This window comes from Chiloscyllium plagiosum, chromosome 26 (assembly GCF_004010195.1).
Source record: "Chiloscyllium plagiosum isolate BGI_BamShark_2017 chromosome 26, ASM401019v2, whole genome shotgun sequence".
Classification (NCBI taxonomy): Eukaryota; Metazoa; Chordata; class Chondrichthyes; order Orectolobiformes; family Hemiscylliidae; genus Chiloscyllium; species Chiloscyllium plagiosum.
This window is the reverse complement of record NC_057735.1, coordinates 3611855-3631002: the sequence shown is the minus strand read 5'-3', so window position 1 is coordinate 3631002 and position 19148 is coordinate 3611855. Positions and strand designations below refer to the sequence as shown.

General features: G+C 45.9%; 1 protein-coding gene across 2 annotated transcripts in view; it reads left to right on the top strand.

The window, feature by feature from the left end:
- The window catches only part of LOC122563033 (putative helicase MOV-10), an 88568-nt gene extending 71276 nt beyond the window's left edge, over positions 1 to 17292 (top strand). Inside the window, exons 15-22 of one of the 2 annotated variants that reach the window (XM_043716360.1) lie at positions 425 to 533; positions 5188 to 5305; positions 7278 to 7469; positions 9241 to 9315; positions 10855 to 10980; positions 12679 to 12767; positions 13673 to 13791; positions 16391 to 17292. In XM_043716360.1, coding sequence (XP_043572295.1) covers positions 425 to 533; positions 5188 to 5305; positions 7278 to 7469; positions 9241 to 9315; positions 10855 to 10980; positions 12679 to 12767; positions 13673 to 13791; positions 16391 to 16452 — 890 coding nt within the window. In that variant the 3' untranslated portion in view covers positions 16453 to 17292. Of the gene's footprint in view, positions 1 to 424; positions 534 to 5187; positions 5306 to 7277; positions 7470 to 9240; positions 9316 to 10854; positions 10981 to 12678; positions 12768 to 13672; positions 13792 to 16387 lie in introns of both variants that reach the window. The other variant, XM_043716359.1, reaches the window with a different exon arrangement.
- Positions 17293 to 19148: the final 1856 nt, after the last annotated feature.

The window sequence follows — 19148 nt, the reverse complement described above, 5'->3', positions numbered from 1 at the left end:
AACAGTTTCCTCATTTCCCGTTCCCCCACCTCATCCTAGCTTCTAACCTCCAGAAACTCGCTCCCCTGACCTGTCCGGACTTGTCCGACCTGCCCAGCTCCTTTTCCACCTATCCACTCCACCCTCTCCTCCCTGACCTATCACCTTCATCTCCTTCCCCACTGACCTATTGTACTCTATGCCACTCTCTCCCCACCCCCCCCCTCCTCTAGCTTATCTCTCCACGCTTCAGGCTCTCTGCCTTTATTCCTGATGAAGGGCTTTTGCCCGAAACGTCGATTTTGCCTGTCTTCGGATGCTGCCTGAATTGCTGTGCTCTTCCAGCACCACTGATCCAGAATCTGGTTTCCAGCATCTGCAGTCATTGTTTTTACCCTGTTTATACAGTTAATGGGTCTACAGTAACTTACTGTTTTTGTTTCAGACCTGTCTTTCCTGGAAAGGTTAATGAGTGGGAACACCCTTTACCAGAAGCACCCAAGCACTGGCTGCTATGATAAACATTTTGTAACAAAACTTCTGCGTAATTATAGGTGAGTTCACAGCCTCTCGTGAGGCCAGTGTCTCTGATCAGATTATACTTTCGCTCCTTTTCTACCTGGGCCCATGAACTTTGATCATCACTTTCCCTCGTTCTGAGGAATACTCCTCTCCAAAGCATTAACTCTGCTTTCTCTCCACTGTTGCTGCCAGACCTGCTGAGTTTCTCCAGCTATTACTATTTTTATTTCCAATTTTCAGCATCCACAGCATTTTGCTTTTATTTGATGTCTGTCTGTCTCTCCCTCCGTTTTGAGTTTGATTTGCAGCTCCTGGTGCTCTGACCAGTTGGTCAGTGTCAGTGCTGAGCTGGATCCTGATCAGTGAGTTCTCCTGTAGGCTGTTCCTGTACAGTGTGCATGAGTCCACATCGATCCAGCCTTTCACAATCTCCAATCCAACCCCTTTTCCTTATCCCTGTGGGCCCCGCTCTACCAGCTGAGGTGAGTTGCCTCCCGGTCAGGTGATGCTGTGTGTTTTTGGCGATATAACTCCAGTGGTGCTGGGAGCATCCCGTTCCCTCACCGGGTCCCTGTTCTCTTTGTGAAATTGGTTCAAGGCTTTAGGTAGGACCCCACTCACTCGCACACAATCGCGCTTGTTCCCCTCCTCCTCTTGCCTGAGATTCTGAGGTTAGTGGAAATGTGATTGGTTCACTTGAACATTGAACCTTTGTGTGACTCAATGAGGGCAAAGTTCCTTCACTGAGGTAGAAATGGTTTTAAGATCCTTGGGAAATGATTGGTCTTTTGGACTTTCGTAATCTTTTGAAGGAAGGAGTGGTTGCTGGTTCCTTGCTGAAGTTAAATAATGTACTTCCACTATTCAATTATACTGAGCAAATTGGTGAATATTGAATTGTAACAAAAAAAAAATCCACTTTTTAAAAATACAACAAGGTGATGCAGTTTCCAAATGGGACAACAGACCTTTCTGTTTCCCCAGTTCCACTGTTATTGGAGAGTGAAGGTGGATGAAGGATGAAACCACCCTGTCCATTGAGGGTCCTGTGTGAGGTGGAGGGTAGGGTCTGGTTTAGGCTGCCTCAGTGGAAGGAGGTGAGGTGAGGCTCCAGTGCCCACAGCGTTGTAGATGTGGAACTGTGACATCGCCTGATCAGGCCCCTCAAATAGTCCATTGGCAGATGCTGAACTCTGCTGGGGACAGGTTTCTGTCACAGTCTAGTCACACAGTGGGAGAGTCTGTGGAGTAAGCACTGAGCCCTTGGACCCAGTGTTGACCACTGACTGACAACCTTCCTCTTTCGGTGATATCCACGGTCTCTTACAGTCTCGAGATTGGGAACTCGCTCCATATGGAGTGAGTTACTCCTCCTGTGATTTTAGAGTGAGGAAACTGAGATGGGGTGACACTCCAAAGCCCTAAGTGTCCGGTTTGGCACTTGAGGATTGACACTGTAATCTTCTGGCTCTCCTAAGAGGCAAGAAATGTCTCCTTACATAAAGTTTTCATCTTGGCTTGACAAGGGAATTATATCCAGGAGTTATTAATGTTGGTGATATATAACATTCAAAGATGGCCTGTCAGTGAGTAGCAGTGGTATATTTGGGAAGCTAGATATTGATGCAACTTCAGAATTTGGTCATCTAATCCCTAATAATACCACGTTATATGAGCTTGCAGAGCATTGCTCCTTCGTCAGGTGAAGTCTAGCGCTCCAAAAGCTTGTGATTTCAAATAAACCTGTTGGACTATAACCTGGTGTTGTGTGATTTCTGGTTTTGTCCACCCGAGTCCAACACTGTCACCTCCATATCATGGCTACTGATCTTTTTAGGGCAGAGATGGACAGATTCTATTTTAATGAGGGAGTCACAGGTTAAACTTAGAACAGTACAGCACGGTACAGGCCCTTCGGCCCATGATGTTGTGCCGAGCATTTACCTTAACCTAAGACCAACCTAACCCAGACACCCCTCAATTTACTGCCGTCCATGTGCTTGTCCAGCAGTTGCTTAAATGTCCCTAATGTTTCTGACTCTACTCCCACTGCTGGCAGTGTACCCACCACTCTGTGTAACGAACCTACCTTTAACATCTCCCCTAAACCTTTCTCCAATCACCGTAAAATTATGACCCCTCATGACAGCCATTTCTGCCCTGGGGAAAAGTCTCTGGCTATCTACTCTCTCTATGCCTCTCATTACCTTGTCCACCTCTATCAAGTCACCTCTCTTCCTTCTCTCCAGTATGAAAAGTCTCTAGCTCACTCAATCTCTCGTCATAAGACGAGCCCTCCAATCCAGGCTGCATCCTGGTAAATCTCCTCCGCACCTTCTCTAAGGCATCTACATCTGTCCTGTAAAGAGGCGACAGAACTGGACACAATATTCCAAGTGTGGTCTAACCAGGGTTTTATAGAGCTGCAGCAAAACCTCACTGCTCTTAAACAAAATCCCCCTGTTAATGAAAGCCAAAACACCATATGCCTTTTTAACAACCCTATCAACTTGGATGGCAACTTTGAGGGATCTATGTACTTGCACACCCAGATTCCTCTGTTCCTCCCCACTGCCAAGAATTCTGTCTTTAATCCTATATTCAGCATTCAAATTCAACCTTCCAAAATGAATCGCTTTGCATTTATCCAGGTTGAACTCCATCTGCCACTTCCCAGCCCAGCTCTGCATCCTGTCAATATCTTGTTGTAGCCTGCAACAGCCCTCGACACTATCTACAACACCACCAACCTTTGTGTCATAGTAAACTTACTAACTCACCCTTCCACTTCTTCATCCAAGTCATTTATAAAAGCTACAAAGAGCAGAGGCCCAAGGACAGATCCCTGTGGGACACCACTGGTCACTGACCTCCAGATGGAATACTTTCCATCCAATATCACTCGCTGTCTTCCTTTGGCCAGCCAAATTTCCCTGTATCCCATACCTCCTAACTTTCTGAATGAGCCTACCATGGGGAACCTTATTAAATGCCTGACTGAAATCCATATAACACCACATCAACTGCTCGACCTTCGTCAACTTGTCTCGTCACATCCTCAAAGAACACAATAAGGCTTGTGAGGCATGACCTGCCCCTGACAAAGCCATGCTGACTATCTTTAATCAAGCAATGCTTTTCCAAGTAGTCATAAATCCTATCTCTCAGAATCCTTTCCAGTTCCTTGCTTACCACAGACGTAAGACTGATTTGATCTGTAATTCCCAGGGATTTCCCTATTCCCTTTCTTGAACAGAGGAACAACATTCGCCTCCCTCCGATCAGCCGCTACTACTCTCGTGGAGAGTGAGAATACAAAGATCATCGCCAGAGGCACAGCAATCTCATTCCTCGCTTCCTGCAGTAACTTTGGATATATCTGCTCTGGCCCTGGGGACTTATCTATGTTGATGATTCCCAGAATTTCCAGCACATCCAGTTTCTTAAAATCAATCTGTTCAAGTCTTTTAACTTGGTCCACAGTGTTCTCACTATCAACAAGGTCCCTCTCTCTAGTGAATACTGAAGCAAAAAACCCATTTAGGGCCTCCCCTACCTCTTCAGACTCCAGGCACAAGTTCCCTCCACTATCCCTGATCGGCCCTACCTTCTCTCTCTGATCATTCTCTTATTCCTCATGTATGTGTAGAATGCCTTTGGGTTTTCCCTAATCTTTCCTGCTGAGGGTTTTTCATGCCCTCTCCTACCCCTTTCCTAGCTATCCTGTAATCCTCTAAAGCTGTGACAGATCCTTGCTTCTTCAGCCTTGAGTAAGCTTCCTGCTTCCTTTTGACAGGAAGCTTCTCTGTTCTTGTCATCCAAGACTCCTTCACCTTCCCATTCCTGGCCTGTCACAGTGAGGCAAAGTTATCCAACACTCTCTAATGCTCTTTAAACAGCCTCCATATTTAGAACATAGAACATAGAACATAGAACATAGAAGAATACAGCGCAGTACAGGAACATAGAACATAGAACACTGTGTGCATTTCTGTTGTGCATTTCCCATAGGACACTTGTTCCCAGTGTATACTCCACAGCTCCTCCTGTTTAATAGCTGTATAATTTCCCCTCCCCCAATTAAATACCTTCCCATACTGTCTGCCCCGATCCCCCTCTATAGCTATGGTACAGTGAGGCAGCTGTGGTCACTGTCACTGAAATGCTCTCCCACCGAGAGATCTGACACCTGGCCTGGCTCGTTGCCTAGCACCAAATCCAATATGGCCTCCCACCTCGTCAGCCTATCAACATATTGAATCAGGAATCGTTCCTGGACACACCTGACAAAATCTGCTCCATCCAGATCATCTGCTCTAAGGAGGTTCCAATCAGTAATGAGTTTTTGGCGGTTGATGGAAATATGGAGTTAAGACTACAATCAGATCAGCTGTGATGTCATGACACGGCAGAGCAGAATATCGGGAGAGAGTGGCTGGCTCCTTTTTAATTTGTGCCTGAGTCTTGTCAAACATGCAAGGTGCTGCTGGGGAGGAAGCAAGAATGTGTTGCCCTGTCAGGATGAAGAAGGGTGTAAAGCTGCATATGAAACACTGGGGCTAGTATGGATCTTTTGGGCTGAATGTCCTATTTCTCTGCTGACATATCCTGTAATTAAAAGGGAAATTCTGCTTGTCCATAAGTTAGACTCTTTTGAAGTTATCTAACGTTTCTATGTTTTGTCAGATCGCATCCAAGTATCCTGAGAATTCCCAACGAATTGTTCTACGATAATGAGCTGAAAGCACATGCCGATAAGTTAATCAGTCACTCTTACTGCCAATGGCAAGAGCTACCAAAGAAGGTATGTTTGACAGCGGGAGCTTTATCCTGCTGTTTGATTTACACATCCAGGGTGCCTCTCTGTATTCCGCAAATATCTCTCACCTCTTCCCCATTCCCCACCCCCACCCCCGCCCCCAGAGTGAGACTCCAATCTCCAGCTCTGCAGAGTTAATTTCCCATCCCCCAATTAAATACCTTCCCATACTGTCTGCCCCTATCCCCCTCTATGGCTATGGTACAGTGAGGCAGCTGTGGTCACTGTCACTGAAATGCAATCGATATTTTAATTCTGCTTCTTGTCTGCGTACTGGAAATAGAGAGAGACTACTGAAGGAAAATTGTTGCTGCTGTAGTTTTGAGGGTGTGCTCATTATAACTTCTGCAGAGCTCTCTTTGTCTGTATGGTACTCTCCTCCTGTCTGAACTGCCCAGTATCACTAAATTACATTTAATATACCATCTTGTTTCAGCAGCCTTGAACTGGACTTCTGCTTTTACAGAACAAGAAAACATTGAAAGTCCTTGCCCTCTGTATTCCTTTAGCCCTGCAAACTACAGACTTTGGAACTACAAAACCTGGACAATTTTCCAGGCTTGGGCTGACCAGTGGCCAGTAACATTCAGTCACCCCACACATGGCAGGCAATGGTCAGTAACATTCGCACCACACACGTGCCAGGCAATGGCCATCACCAAAAGGAGAGAATCCAACCACTGCCCCTTGACATTCAATGGTGTTACCGTCACTGAATCCCCCACTATCAACATCCTGAGGGTCTTCATTGACAAGAAACTCAACTGTCCGAGCCATATAAATACTGTGGCAACAAGAGCAAGTCAGAGGCTCACTGAGGACTGTAGTGAGTAACTCATCTCCTGACTCCCCACAACCTGTCCACCATCTACAAGGTACAACTCAGGAGTGTGTTGGAATACTCCCCACTTGCCTGGATGGGGGCAGCTCCAACAACACCCAAGAAGCTCGACACCATCCAGGACAAAGCAGCCCACTTGATTAGCACCTAATCCACAAACATCCCCTCCCTTCACCACTGCTCAGTAGCAGCAGTGTGTACTATCTACAAGATGCACTGCAGAAATTCACCAACAATCCTTAGAAAGTACCTTCCAAACCCATGACCACTTCCATCTAGAAAGAAAAGGGCAGCAGAGACATGGGAACACCAGCCCTTTGCAAGTTCCCTCCAAGCCACCTCACCATCCTGCCTTGGAAATAGATAGCCGTACCTTCACTGTCGCGGGTTAAAACCCTGGAATTCCCTCCCTAAGGGCATTTTGGTCATCTACAACAAGCTTTCATGGACTCTTCATGTGGACGCACTGATTACAAAGGCCCAACAGCAACTCTTCTTCCTCAGGCAGCTGAGGAAATTTGGCATGACAGCAAATACCCTTGGCAATGTTTATAGGTGCACCATCGAGAGCATTCTGTCTGAATGTATCACTACCTGGTATGGCAACTGTACCGTTCAAGATCGGAGACAGTTACAGAGAGTGGTGAACTCGGCCCAGACAATCTCAAAGGCCAACCTCCCATCTATAGAATCTATCTTTTTTTTTGTTTTTGCCGCTGTTTATCTATTATTTACTTATCTATGCTACTTAACTCTGTGATCTGCCTGTACTGCCCGCAAGACACAGTTTTTCACTGTGTCTCGGTACACGTGACCATTTAATTCAATTGTGGGCCCACCTACAACACATGGACTGTAGTGGTTCAAGAAGGCAGCTCACCCCTACCTTCTCAAGGGGGGCAGTTAGGGACAGATCAGCCAACAATGCCCACGTACCATGAATAAGTTTCAGGAGAGAGGAGAAAACTTGCTGGAGGATGGGTGGTTTTGGGAAGGGGATGTGGGATTACAGTATGTGAGTGCTGATCCCTCTGGGGAAGACTGACTGACCTTGATCAGAGGCCATCATACTGGTTTCAGTGCAATCCTGACATTGAATATATTTTTGAATTCTAGGATTTTCCAATAATCTTTCATGGAGTTCTAGGAAAAGATGAGAGGGAGGAAAAGAGCCCATCCTTCTTCAATTCTGAAGAGATCCAGCAAGTCTTGATCTACCTGAAGAAGCTACTGACCAATCAGGGAAAGAAGGGTTTCGCTAAGATTTCACCCAAAGAAATTGGGGTGATTACTCCTTACAGGAAACAGGTTTGGAATTTCTACCTTGGGGCAGTGGAGGTGGAATTAACGAATAGTTACTTGAGAGCAATCAAAAGACATCATGACCCCTCCACTCATTCCCAAATTCCAATTTATTTCTGCCCCACCTGTGTGAGTGTCTGCCTTGACCGTGTACCATCCACCATGGGCTTGCTGTGTTCATGTCAAGAACCATCTCATGCACTTGTGATTCAAATTTACCTTGAACCTCTGAAGTGTCCCCTTTCTCCACTTGCCTGGCAAGTACCTCGCCTCAAACATTTTTCCAACTCCTCATATATATCTGTGTGTTAGTCTCACTGCTGTCTGTTCTTCACTCAGACCCCTATAACCTCTTACACTGGTTTGAACCACTTCTCAATTTCCCATTGAAAATTCCTGTTGAATCTGTTTTTGCTGTTCCCTTTTCTGACACTGATCACTAGGTATGTTTTTTTCAAAAGAAAAGTCACCCCATCTTTCTTCTGGTTTATGCATCAGCAGACTTGCACAGCACAATGGAGAGGGAGTGTGATGGTTGGTAACAGAGGTGGGTTTTAGGGAGGTAATGGGGCAAAGGGAACGTTACCAACAGTGTGGAGCCTGGACAGCTGAAGGCAGTCACTGATGGGTGGGTGTAGTCAGGAAGACTGATGACATATATCACTGGGGAGGAGAGGTGTAGGGATCGATGGAGGTGGCAGTTTAAAAGGGACAGGCACAGAAACACACCAAGTAATAGAGAGAGGGGGGTCTGGCATATCATTCCTGTTTTTCAAAGGGATGTTGAAACTAGTTTGCAGCTGTGGACCTGGCCAGGATTGTTTTTTATTCTTCATTCACAGGATGAGAGTATCGCTGGCTAGGCCAACATTTATTACCCGTCCCTAATTGTCCAAAGGGCTGTTAAGAGTCAGCCACTTTTGCTGTGGGTCTGGAGTCACGTGTAGTCCAGACCAGGTAAGGATGGCAGTTTCCTTCCCTAAGGGAAATTAGTGACCCAGATGGGTTTCTCCAATAATTGTCAATGTGTCTAGGTGGGATTCGAACCCAAATCCCCAGGATGTTACCTTGATTTCTGGATTAGTAGGCCAGTGATCGTATAATGAGGCCATCACCTCCTCACTCTAATCATTCATTGCAGGGGACTCATGTGATAAATGTGTGTAGGCTGAGTGTTTTAGCAGAACTGCTGGAGGGAAATGGAATGAAGACACAGAGAACACCTGACATCCAGATTGTGGGCTAAATTGTGAGGAGGGGTTATGCCAATTAGGCCTATTGAATTAAGAAGGTGAAGGGGGTGGTCTGGCTAAACCCGTCCAGAATACTTAGCAGGAAATGGCAAGTTGGATAAAGAGACTATTCCCACTGGTTGCAGACTCTGGAATGAGGGGACAGAGTCTGAGATTTGGGGCCAGACCGTTCAGGAGAGATGGTAGGAAGCACTTCTACTCAAAAGGTGTGGCAGAGGTTTGGAACTCTTCCATAAAAGGCAGTGGGTGCTTGATTATGTGTTCATTTTAAAATCTGAGATACAGTTCTGTGAAACAAATGTGTTGAAGGATATGGGCCAAAGGCAGTTAGATGGAGTTAGGTCATGACTGATCTATGACCTAATTGAATGGCAGAACAGACTTGAGGGGTTGAATGGCCTGTTCCTACATCCTACCTGTGAACATAGAACAGACTTGATGTTGGATGATCCCCTTCTGTGATGATTAGCTGTGGGGACATTCGAGACAGTGCTGTGCTGTTTAATCAGACTTTCTCTTGGCAGGTTGAGAAAATCCGGGAAGCAATTTACCGACTGGACGTGGAGCTGAAGGCTATGAATGACATCAGAGAGTTGAAGGTGTGTGGCAATGCTTAGGTGACTAGTAATGTTGTATTTTATCCCGGCACTGTTTCCTCTTTTTTTTCCAACCTGAACCTTGTGGATTTGGCATTTTCTAAATGTTAATCATTTTATTCAGCAACAAGCAGTCCCTGAATAAAGCTGTCTTTCTTTCTGCGTGGTTTTCTTCCTCCTATGATGAATTTCAGGGCCAGTTCATCTACCTACAACCTCTGGGTGGCCCAGATACATGGCTCTCCATCAGTAGTTTTGAAAGGCAGCCAGTGTTAGTTTCCCTGACATTACAACAGCCAATTTGCACACAGCCAGCTCCCAGAAACAGGAAACTAAAAGTCAAATGCTGGAAATGAGACAAAAATCAATGTGAAATACCCAGCAATTCACGCAGCATCTGTAGAGGTAAGCAATGAACATTCAGAACTGACTTCTGAAAAGAATCCTATTTGACTTGCAAAGTTAATCATTTCTCTGTCCACAGATGCAGCCAGACTTCCTGAGTATTTCCAGCAAATTCTGTGTATTTGTTTTGGTTTAATTTCCACGTTGATGTTGATTGAGGGATAACTGGTCGAGGGAGAACTCCCCTGTTTGTTGAAATAGCAGGAGGTGCCTCCATTTAGCATCTTGTACAGAGACAGTCCGTCTGACAATGCAGGACGGTGAGTGTCCTTTTGAGAATGTGCTCATGCCCCTGCAGTAGGGTTTGACCCCACATCCTCACGACTCTGAGGAGATGGTTCTGGCAACGACACCACAGTTATTCACATTGTGGAGAAGTGAGCTTAACCCATGATGCTTAGTGCTCATTCATGTTGTCGTTTGCAGAAATGAGTTGGTTGATTCACATGAGAGCCTTGAATGTAGAGTTTGAAAATGTAGCCAAGCTATGCAAAGCAAAACTCTACCAAACGTAGCGACTGTGTTGATGGCTTTTCCTGCTGCATCAGATGGACTTTAATAACAAAAGGCAAATGAATCAGCATCTTTCCTTTTCGGAACTGGTGTTTAGTAATGGCCTTTCCTAATTGTTAGCCAGAATCACTTTACTCTCTGAGTCAGACTTAAATCAGCTAATTGAAGGTTTTGACTTTAGTCTGAAATCATTTGGTGCGTTTTAACTCTTATCAAACTCTAAATAGTCTGACTGATTTTATACAAAATCAGGAATTGTCTGCAAACCTCAACAAGTCTGACAGCATCTGGGGAGAGAAAGCAGAATTAACATTTCAAAACAAATGACTCTTTGTCAAAACTAGTGAAGTCCTGAAGAAGGGTGACCAGACTCAAAATGTTAATTCTGTTTCTCTCTGCACAGATGCTGTCAGACCTGCTGAGTTTCTCCAGCACTTTGTTTCAGATGACCAGCATCTCCACTTATTTGTTTTATTTGATTTTTGATGTTTGATATTTATTTGGTGACTTTGTAATTGGAGCTAATGGTAATTAAAGCCACTTGCCCAGTGTAGCCAGCACTCCGTGCTGAGACCAGGCATGGGACATGATGGGCACAGATTTAAAGTGTTTGCGTTTCTTTAGGTGGGATCTGTCGAGGAGTTCCAGGGACAAGAACGAAAAGTGATTATCATCTCTACAGTGCGCAGCTGTTCCAATTATTTACAGATGGATGAGGACTTCAACCTGGGCTTCCTTAAAAACCCAAAGGTACTTTTGTTACAACTCATCCCCAAACTCCTCCTCACTCCAGTGATGTTCCTTGCCCCTCCATTGGATTTGAAATATAGTCACGATTGTAGGAAACATGCTCTGAGCTCCCACAACCGGAAATGTAGTCAGTCTTTTCTGAACCCTTTCATTACAAGGATGTTGCCAGGGTTGGATGGTTTGAGCTATAAGGAGAGGCTGAATAGGCTGGGGCTGTTTTCTCTGGAGTATCAGAGGCTGAGGGATGATCTTATAGAGGTTTATAAAATCATCAGGGTCGTGATAGGATAAGTGGACAATGTCTTTTCTCTGGGGTGGGGGAGTCCAGACTAGAGGGCATGGATTCAGGGTGAGAGGGGAAAAATATAAAAGGGAGCTAAGGGGCAACTTTTTCACGCAGAGGGTGGTGCGTGTATGGAATGAGCTGCCAGAATAAGTGGTGGAGTTTAGATCAGAGTGGTTCTGGAAAAGCACAGCAGGTCAGGCAGCATCCCAGGAGCAGGAAAATCGACGTTTCGGGCAAAAGCCCTTCATCAGGAATTCCGGGTGCTGCCTGACCTGTGCTTTTCCAGCACCGCTCTGATCTAAACTCTGGTTTCCAGCATCTGCAGTCCTCACTTTTGTCTAGAGGAAGTGGTGAACGCTGGTACAATTACAGCATTTAAAAGGTATCTGGATGGGTATGTGATTAGGAAGGGTTGAGAGGGATATGAGCCAAGTGCTGGCAAATGAGACTTGATTGATTTAAGATATCTGGTTGGCCTGGATAAGTTGGACTGAAGGGTCTGTTTCCATGGTGTACAGCCCTATGACTGTTTGACCATACCATCTGTGTTTGCGATATCAGTTGAAAGATAACTAATAACTCCAGGGCACCGGAGGGAACTCTCCAGCTCTCCGTTTAAGAATAGTCGCTGTGGGAGCAATTCTCTCTGCCTGAGCGAGCAAACAGGATGTCTCCTTTCAGGATAAGTTGGCGGCAGCTTTAAAACAGAGATGAGGAGCAATTTCTTCTCTCAAAGGATCATGAATCTGTCAAATTCACACTAAGAGTGCGTAGGATGCCCAGACACTGAATAAATTTGAGGAGAGACTTTTTAAATTAGTAATGAGTTAAAAGGTTATGGAGAGTGGGCAGGAAGATGGAGATAAGAAGGTCTGCTATGATTGCATTAAATGGTGGAGCAGACTTGAGGGGCTGAATGGCCTATGTTTGCTCCTAGCCCTTCTGTTTATATGTTTCAGCCAAAAACACTAAATTGGGGAGCCCCTGTGCGACTGTTCATACTTACAAATGCAATCCCATACGTGGGTATATTAATATTAAGTTTGAAGATCTGACATACAAATTTCTTTGTAATTGTGTATGTCTGTTTTATCTTGTCCTGTGTTGTATTTTGACTTGCGTACAAATTGACTTGTGAACGGACTGTGGTGGAACCTCCTTGCAAACCCAGGGACTGCCGGTATCCGTGACTGTGCTGCACTCCCTCTGTATTGCACGGGCAGTGTCTGTCTGGACTAGGGACTCGAGAGGTCAGAGTTCGTCATGGCAAGTGGTAATGTGTTTCTTAATGGGCTACCGATTGAATTCTATCTGCCACTGTTGCCAATCTGGATAGTCTCGGGCTGTGTGCACGGAATGAAGATGTTTGTGAATAAATCTTGAGCAATCTTCCTATCTCCTCTCCTCAATAGCGTTGTAATGTTGCACTGACCAGAGCCAAGGCCCTGCTGATAGTGGTGGGAAACCCCAAAATCCTCAGCAAAGACCCAAACTGGAACAGGTAGGTGAAACCTCTCCTGTCTCGTTCTGAGTACCATAAATTTGGCACCAGTTCTAGTTGGATGCTCCAGGATTGTGGAGCTGTCCGGTGACCTTTTCGGTGTCTCTATCGGAGCTGGGTTCGTGCATTGCCACCTGGACGAAGCTACAAACCCAAGCTGGAGAAAATTTGTAGGAAGCAGTTTCTTTTAACCGTGGCTCAGTGGTTAGCACTTCTGCCTCACAGCGCCAGGGTCCTGGGTTTGATTCCCGCCTGTCTTTGTGGAGTTTGCACATTTTCCCCGTGTCTGCGTGGGTTTCCTCCGGGTGCTCTGGTTTCCTCCCACAATCCAAAGATGTGCAGGTCAGGTGAATTGGCCACGCTAAATTGCCCATAGTGTTAGGTGCGTTAGTCAGGGGTAAATATAGGGTAGGGGAATGGGTCTGGGTGGGTTTCTCTTTGGAGGGGCAGTGTGAACTTGTTGGGCCGAAGGGCCTGTTTCTACACTGTAGAGAATCTAACCTAATCTAATCTACATTTTGAGCACATAACATTCTTTAAAAAAAATTTTGGACTTGGGAAAATTGGTTGTTTGATCAAGTTTGGAATTATCCCGTGACCTAATGCAGCCCTGTCCAGGTGGGGATGTGGAACATTAGTGGGGAAGGTGGAAGCCAGAGGACATTGCTGGGGGGGTGAGGGGGGAGGACAGCTGAAAGCACAGTCTCTGATGGCAGGATGATGAAAAATGGGGCTGTGTGAGGGACTTGCATTAGAGGGTGTGAGGCAGCAAGGGCTTACTGCGCTGTGGAAGGCCTTGTGTGCCTTTGTAGGGAGAGCTACCATCTAAGAGGAAAGGGAGCCTTTACACCAGTCTTGCTGATTTTATAAATGTCCACCTCACTGATTCAGTGTTTTATCTGCAGCTTCCTGAGCTACTGTGTCAATAATCAGAGTTACACTGGCTACAATTATGCAAACGATGAGATTGAGAGCGACCTTGTTGAAAGTCTTGGAAAGCTCAGCCTGGACCCTGACCCTGCAGGTATGTTCAGGGATGTTATGAATATAAGGAGTGTGTCTGGGATTTCCTCCCCTCCATATTTGTAAAGGCAGGAAGAAGTAAAGGTGCCAGAGTCCAAGAGGGCGATGGAGCTGCTGTCTCATTAAAGAGACAGGTGACTGATGCTGATTTAACCTAAGGGTCACCACACCTCCAACGACAGGAGAGTCTTTCACAGTAACCTCAGCCAGTGCAGGAATTGGACTCATCTATTAGTATCACTCCATGTGGCAAACCAGCCATTCAGCCAACTGAGCTATTGGAAATTTGCCGTAGAATATTAAATTAAATTAAATCGCACAAAATGTACTGCTTGAGAATAGCTTATTTGCAAGGGGTTTTTATTTGATTTGTTTGGGGATTTTGCTGTTGCATTGAGATGAGATCTGTGTCTCCTGGAGCTTAGAATGAGAGGGGAACTCTTCTTCAGATGTCTATAATTCCCAAGGGCTGGACAGAATGGATGCAGGGCTGATTCCAAGGAGCTAGAGAAAGAGGTGCCATGGTCTCAGGATACAGGGTGGGCCAGTCTGCACAGAGATGAAGAGAAATGTCTTTATTAAAAGGTGGTGAACATGTGGAATTCTGTACCACGGAAGACTATCTAGGTCCCTTTAATATATTTTTTTAAGAAATAAATATAGTTTTAAACATTAAAGACATGAAGGGGTTTGGGAAGTGTGTGGGATTATAGTGCTGAAGTGGCCAAGACCATTATCATATTGGATGCTCTAGAAAGCTTGATGGGCTGAGTGGCCTACTCCTCCTGTTTTTCGTGTTTCAATTAATAGACATTTTCCATATGTTTAATCTCAGCTGCTGTCTGATATCTCTCTCTCTCTCTCTCTCTCTCTCTCTCTCTTTTTCTCTCTGGTATATAGTTGGACTGGGACAAGGTGCGGGGCCCGGTATATAGTTGGACTGGGACAAGGTGCGGGGCCCGGTATATAGTTGGACTGGGACAAGGTGCGGGGCCCGGTATATAGTTGGACTGGGACAAGGTGCGGGGCCCGGTATATAGTTGGACTGGGACAAGGTGCGGGGCCCGGTATATAGTTGGACTGGGACAAGGTGCGGGGCCCGGTATATAGTTGGACTGGGACAAGGTGCGGGGCCCGGTATATAGTTGGACTGGGACAAGGTGCGGGGCCCGGTATATAGTTGGACTGGGACAAGGTGCGGGGCCCGGTATATAGTTGGACTGGGACAAGGTGCGGGGCCCGGTATATAGTTGGACTGGGACAAGGTGCGGGGCCCGGTATATAGTTGGACTGGGACAAGGTGCGGGGCCCGGTATATAGTTGGACTGGGACAAGGTGCGGGGCCCGGTATATAGTTGGACTGGGACAAGGTGCGGGGCCCGGTATATAGTTGGACTGGGACAAGGTGCGGGGCCCGGTATATAGTTGGACTGGGACAAGGTGCGGGGCCCGGTATATAGTTGGACTGGGACAAGGTGCGGGGCCCGGTATATAGTTGGACTGGGACAAGGTGCGGGGCCCGGTATATAGTTGGACTGGGACAAGGTGCGGGGCCCGGTATATAGTTGGACTGGGACAAGGTGCGGGGCCCGGTATATAGTTGGACTGGGACAAGGTGCGGGGCCCGGTATATAGTTGGACTGGGACAAGGTGCGGGGCCCGGTATATAGTTGGACTGGGACAAGGTGCGGGGCCCGGTATATAGTTGGACTGGGACAAGGTGCGGGGCCCGGTATATAGTTGGACTGGGACAAGGTGCGGGGCCCGGTATATAGTTGGACTGGGACAAGGTGCGGGGCCCGGTATATAGTTGGACTGGGACAAGGTGCGGGGCCCGGTATATAGTTGGACTGGGACAAGGTGCGGGGCCCGGTATATAGTTGGACTGGGACAAGGTGCGGGGCCCGGTATATAGTTGGACTGGGACAAGGTGCGGGGCCCGGTATATAGTTGGACTGGGACAAGGTGCGGGGCCCGGTATATAGTTGGACTGGGACAAGGTGCGGGGCCCGGTATATAGTTGGACTGGGACAAGGTGCGGGGCCCGGTATATAGTTGGACTGGGACAAGGTGCGGGGCCCGGTATATAGTTGGACTGGGACAAGGTGCGGGGCCCGGTATATAGTTGGACTGGGACAAGGTGCGGGGCCCGGTATATAGTTGGACTGGGACAAGGTGCGGGGCCCGGTATATAGTTAGACTGGGACATGGTGCGGGGCGCAGTATATAGTTGGACTGGGACAAGGTGCGGGGCGCAGTATATAGTTGGACTGGGACAAGGTGCGGGGCCCGGCATATAGTTGGACTGGGACAAGGTGCGGGGCCCGGTATATAGTTGGACTGGGACAAGGTGCGGGGCCCGGCATATAGTTGGACTGGGACAAGGTGCGGGGCCGGGTATATAGTTGGACTGGGACAAGGTGCGGGGCCCGGTATATAGTTGGACTGGGACATTGGACTGGGACAAGGTGCTGATTGGGCACGTGACATCTTCTGTATCTGTCTTGAAGATTGTTGCTCTGACTTTGTCAACATAATGGAGGGATATGGGAGAGATGTCATCAGACAGCCTGATTTGTTTGTTCTGAATTGTTCAGCAGATCCTGATGCTGTCAGCATTATCCAGCAGCAGCTCGAGCCTGAATGGAGGAGTGAAGTTTGATGGGTCTGAACTTTAAACATGAAGACAACAATAATATTGCAGCTCAGAATGTTTAAAGTTTGACTGGAAGAGCTGCTTTAGTCAAATGTTTATATTAATATATATTTGTAAAGAAAATTGAGTTCTCTTAAATTGATCAAGTGCTTTCTATAAATTGTTTGATTTCAAAATTGTGAATTTTTAACTTTTCTACAATTGGGGCAGATGGTGTTATGGTGAAAGCTGCATTTCTGAATTCTGTGCTTTCCAGTGTGTTGAGGTTCTGCTGTGCAGGGTACGGGTGTAGAAAGTCAACCTTCAAGCTGCCCCTGTCTCAGGATGGTGAAGTCTCCTATAAATGCAGACAGTCTGGGCATCTGTAGCTGGGTGACACTGGTTACAAAGTCCCAGGTTCCACCACTGACCTGCATTGCACTGGGGTATTCTCAGCAGGCAGGTATTACTGTAACTAAACTTTTGCGATTTTGCAGTCATCTGCAGTTCCTGATCAACTTGCCTAGTGCCACTTTGGCACATTATGGACTGCAGAAGGTAGAATGTGATCACCCTCCCCAACTAGCCATGTCCAAGTAGCCACTCCACTTTGAGGAGGTACTGAGTGGGCCACGGCTCCTACAATTATGAAGAAGAGGCCAGTCTGTTATTTGATTTGAACCCATGCTCCACCCTTAGTCTTGCTGGCAACCAAGCATTTGTAGATAAATTGATGTAATAATCTTTAAACTGTGATGTTTACCACACCTATTGTCTCTTTAACTGCTGCTTGTTGCTCAGCTTAAACAATAGTAATGAGTGGCTTAACATTTGCTCCTTTTTAATAAAGCAGCTGCCTTTATTATGCTCATTATTACTGATCTTTATAGTTAGCAAAAGTATACAATTTCCTTTGTTATCAGAAACCGTCAGTAAATCTGCATGCATTTGGCGGAATGCACAGGTTCCTGTACTGCACCTCCAATGACTGACTGACTCCTTTGTCTGCTTCCTACTTCAGACTTGTGGGTGGAGATTTGACTTTGCTAATGTTCAGAGACATTGGGTGGCTGCCCATCATACATCTGAAACGGAAAAAACCAGAGCCTCTGAATGAATGGCTGATTGGAAACTGCCCGATGTCAGAGTGACCCTGTTTGTGTGTCTGGTTTATTTCATCAGCTGCTTTCTCCTGTACAGCCAGCTTCTCAAACAAGGTGTGGGGGGTGGTGGGGGCAAAGAAATAAGAGGGTTAATTCCAGATGTTGAATGTGTTCCTTGTTTGGTCTCAAACACTCAGCTACCCATTCCCTGATTGTAAAATTGATGTGACTGAACTGGTGCAGTCCTCATCATTGGTGGTTTCTAGATGAACATTTAGCTTGTTTTGTCTGCAGCATACTGTTTGGAAAAAAAGATGCAATATCTGGAGATCTCTCTCTCTCTCTCACATACACACACACACTCTCTAATACGCATATATGTATGTTTTAGATATATAAAAGGGCAGATTTGAGTCTTGGCAAATATGGTGAATTGATTCCCTGCTCCTTACCTGGTTAAATTGTTTGGTAATGAAGGGAGGAAAGCTGGTTGGGACACTGAACAAACTTGCAGTTTCTCTTCCAATTTATACTGTGGTCTCTCATGTAAACTTAGATGGTTCATTGGGAAGTTTGCTTTCCATCAATTTGGATTGTACTCCCACTGAGGTAGGAGTAGCCAGATCAACTTTAAGTTACAAAGCAACTGATGCGATGTGCAATGTCACCTTCTAAACTGGGGCAGATGACGCACTGGACATCACTTTGTATTTGTACAGCTAACTAGCACTTCCAAAGCTAATGTGTTTCTTGTTGTAATTCACTTCCTAAACTTCTGTCTCTGCCTTTGCCTTTCCTCCTAATCTTGTGGTTATTGAAAAAAACAATTCACAGAATGTGGATGTCACTGTTTAGACCATGTCTATTGTCCTTCCCTTATGGAGATCTTTTGCCCAGAACCACTGCAGTGTTGTTAAAAAGGGAGTTCCAGGACTATAACCCAGTGAGAGTGAAAGAATGGCAAGATGTTTCCAAGTCAGGATGGCGTATGTCTTGGAGGGGTGTATCTGCTACCTTTGCCCTTCTAGATGGTAGAGGTTACAGGTTTGGATGGTACTATCAAAAGCATTTTGGTGAGTTGCTGTAGTGTATTTTGTACACACTGCTGCTACTGAGCATGGTGGTAAAGCAAGTGAATGTTGAACATGGTGGATGGAGTGTCAGTCACGTGATTGTTATAAATCTTATTATCACCTATTATCAAAATTTGTTATGGTATTGAGCTTTTTGATTAGTGACATATTTGGTCACCTGTCCTAATTGAAGGGTGTGTGGATAGTATAACTGACCTTGATAGTATAACTGAGGTCCTGAATGGCCAACTCCTATTTCTTACATTCGTATATCTTATGTAGATTAGTGTTGTGTCTTTTCCAATATTGTTTCATTGAAGAGCTTTGAGATAATTTACATCAAAGCTACTATATAAATGAAAGTTACAGGTGTAAAAAAAAAACCCAGCCATACTGAAGCAAGTTCTGATTTATGGATAAACCCAGTGGTTGATATGTTTCTAAGTTCTGAATGCAAGAAGACGTGGAAGATGGGCTCAGAAGGAAGGAGAGACTACTTTCCAAGTGTGGCTGTATTCAAACAAAGTTTATTCACCTCTCTCTTTTG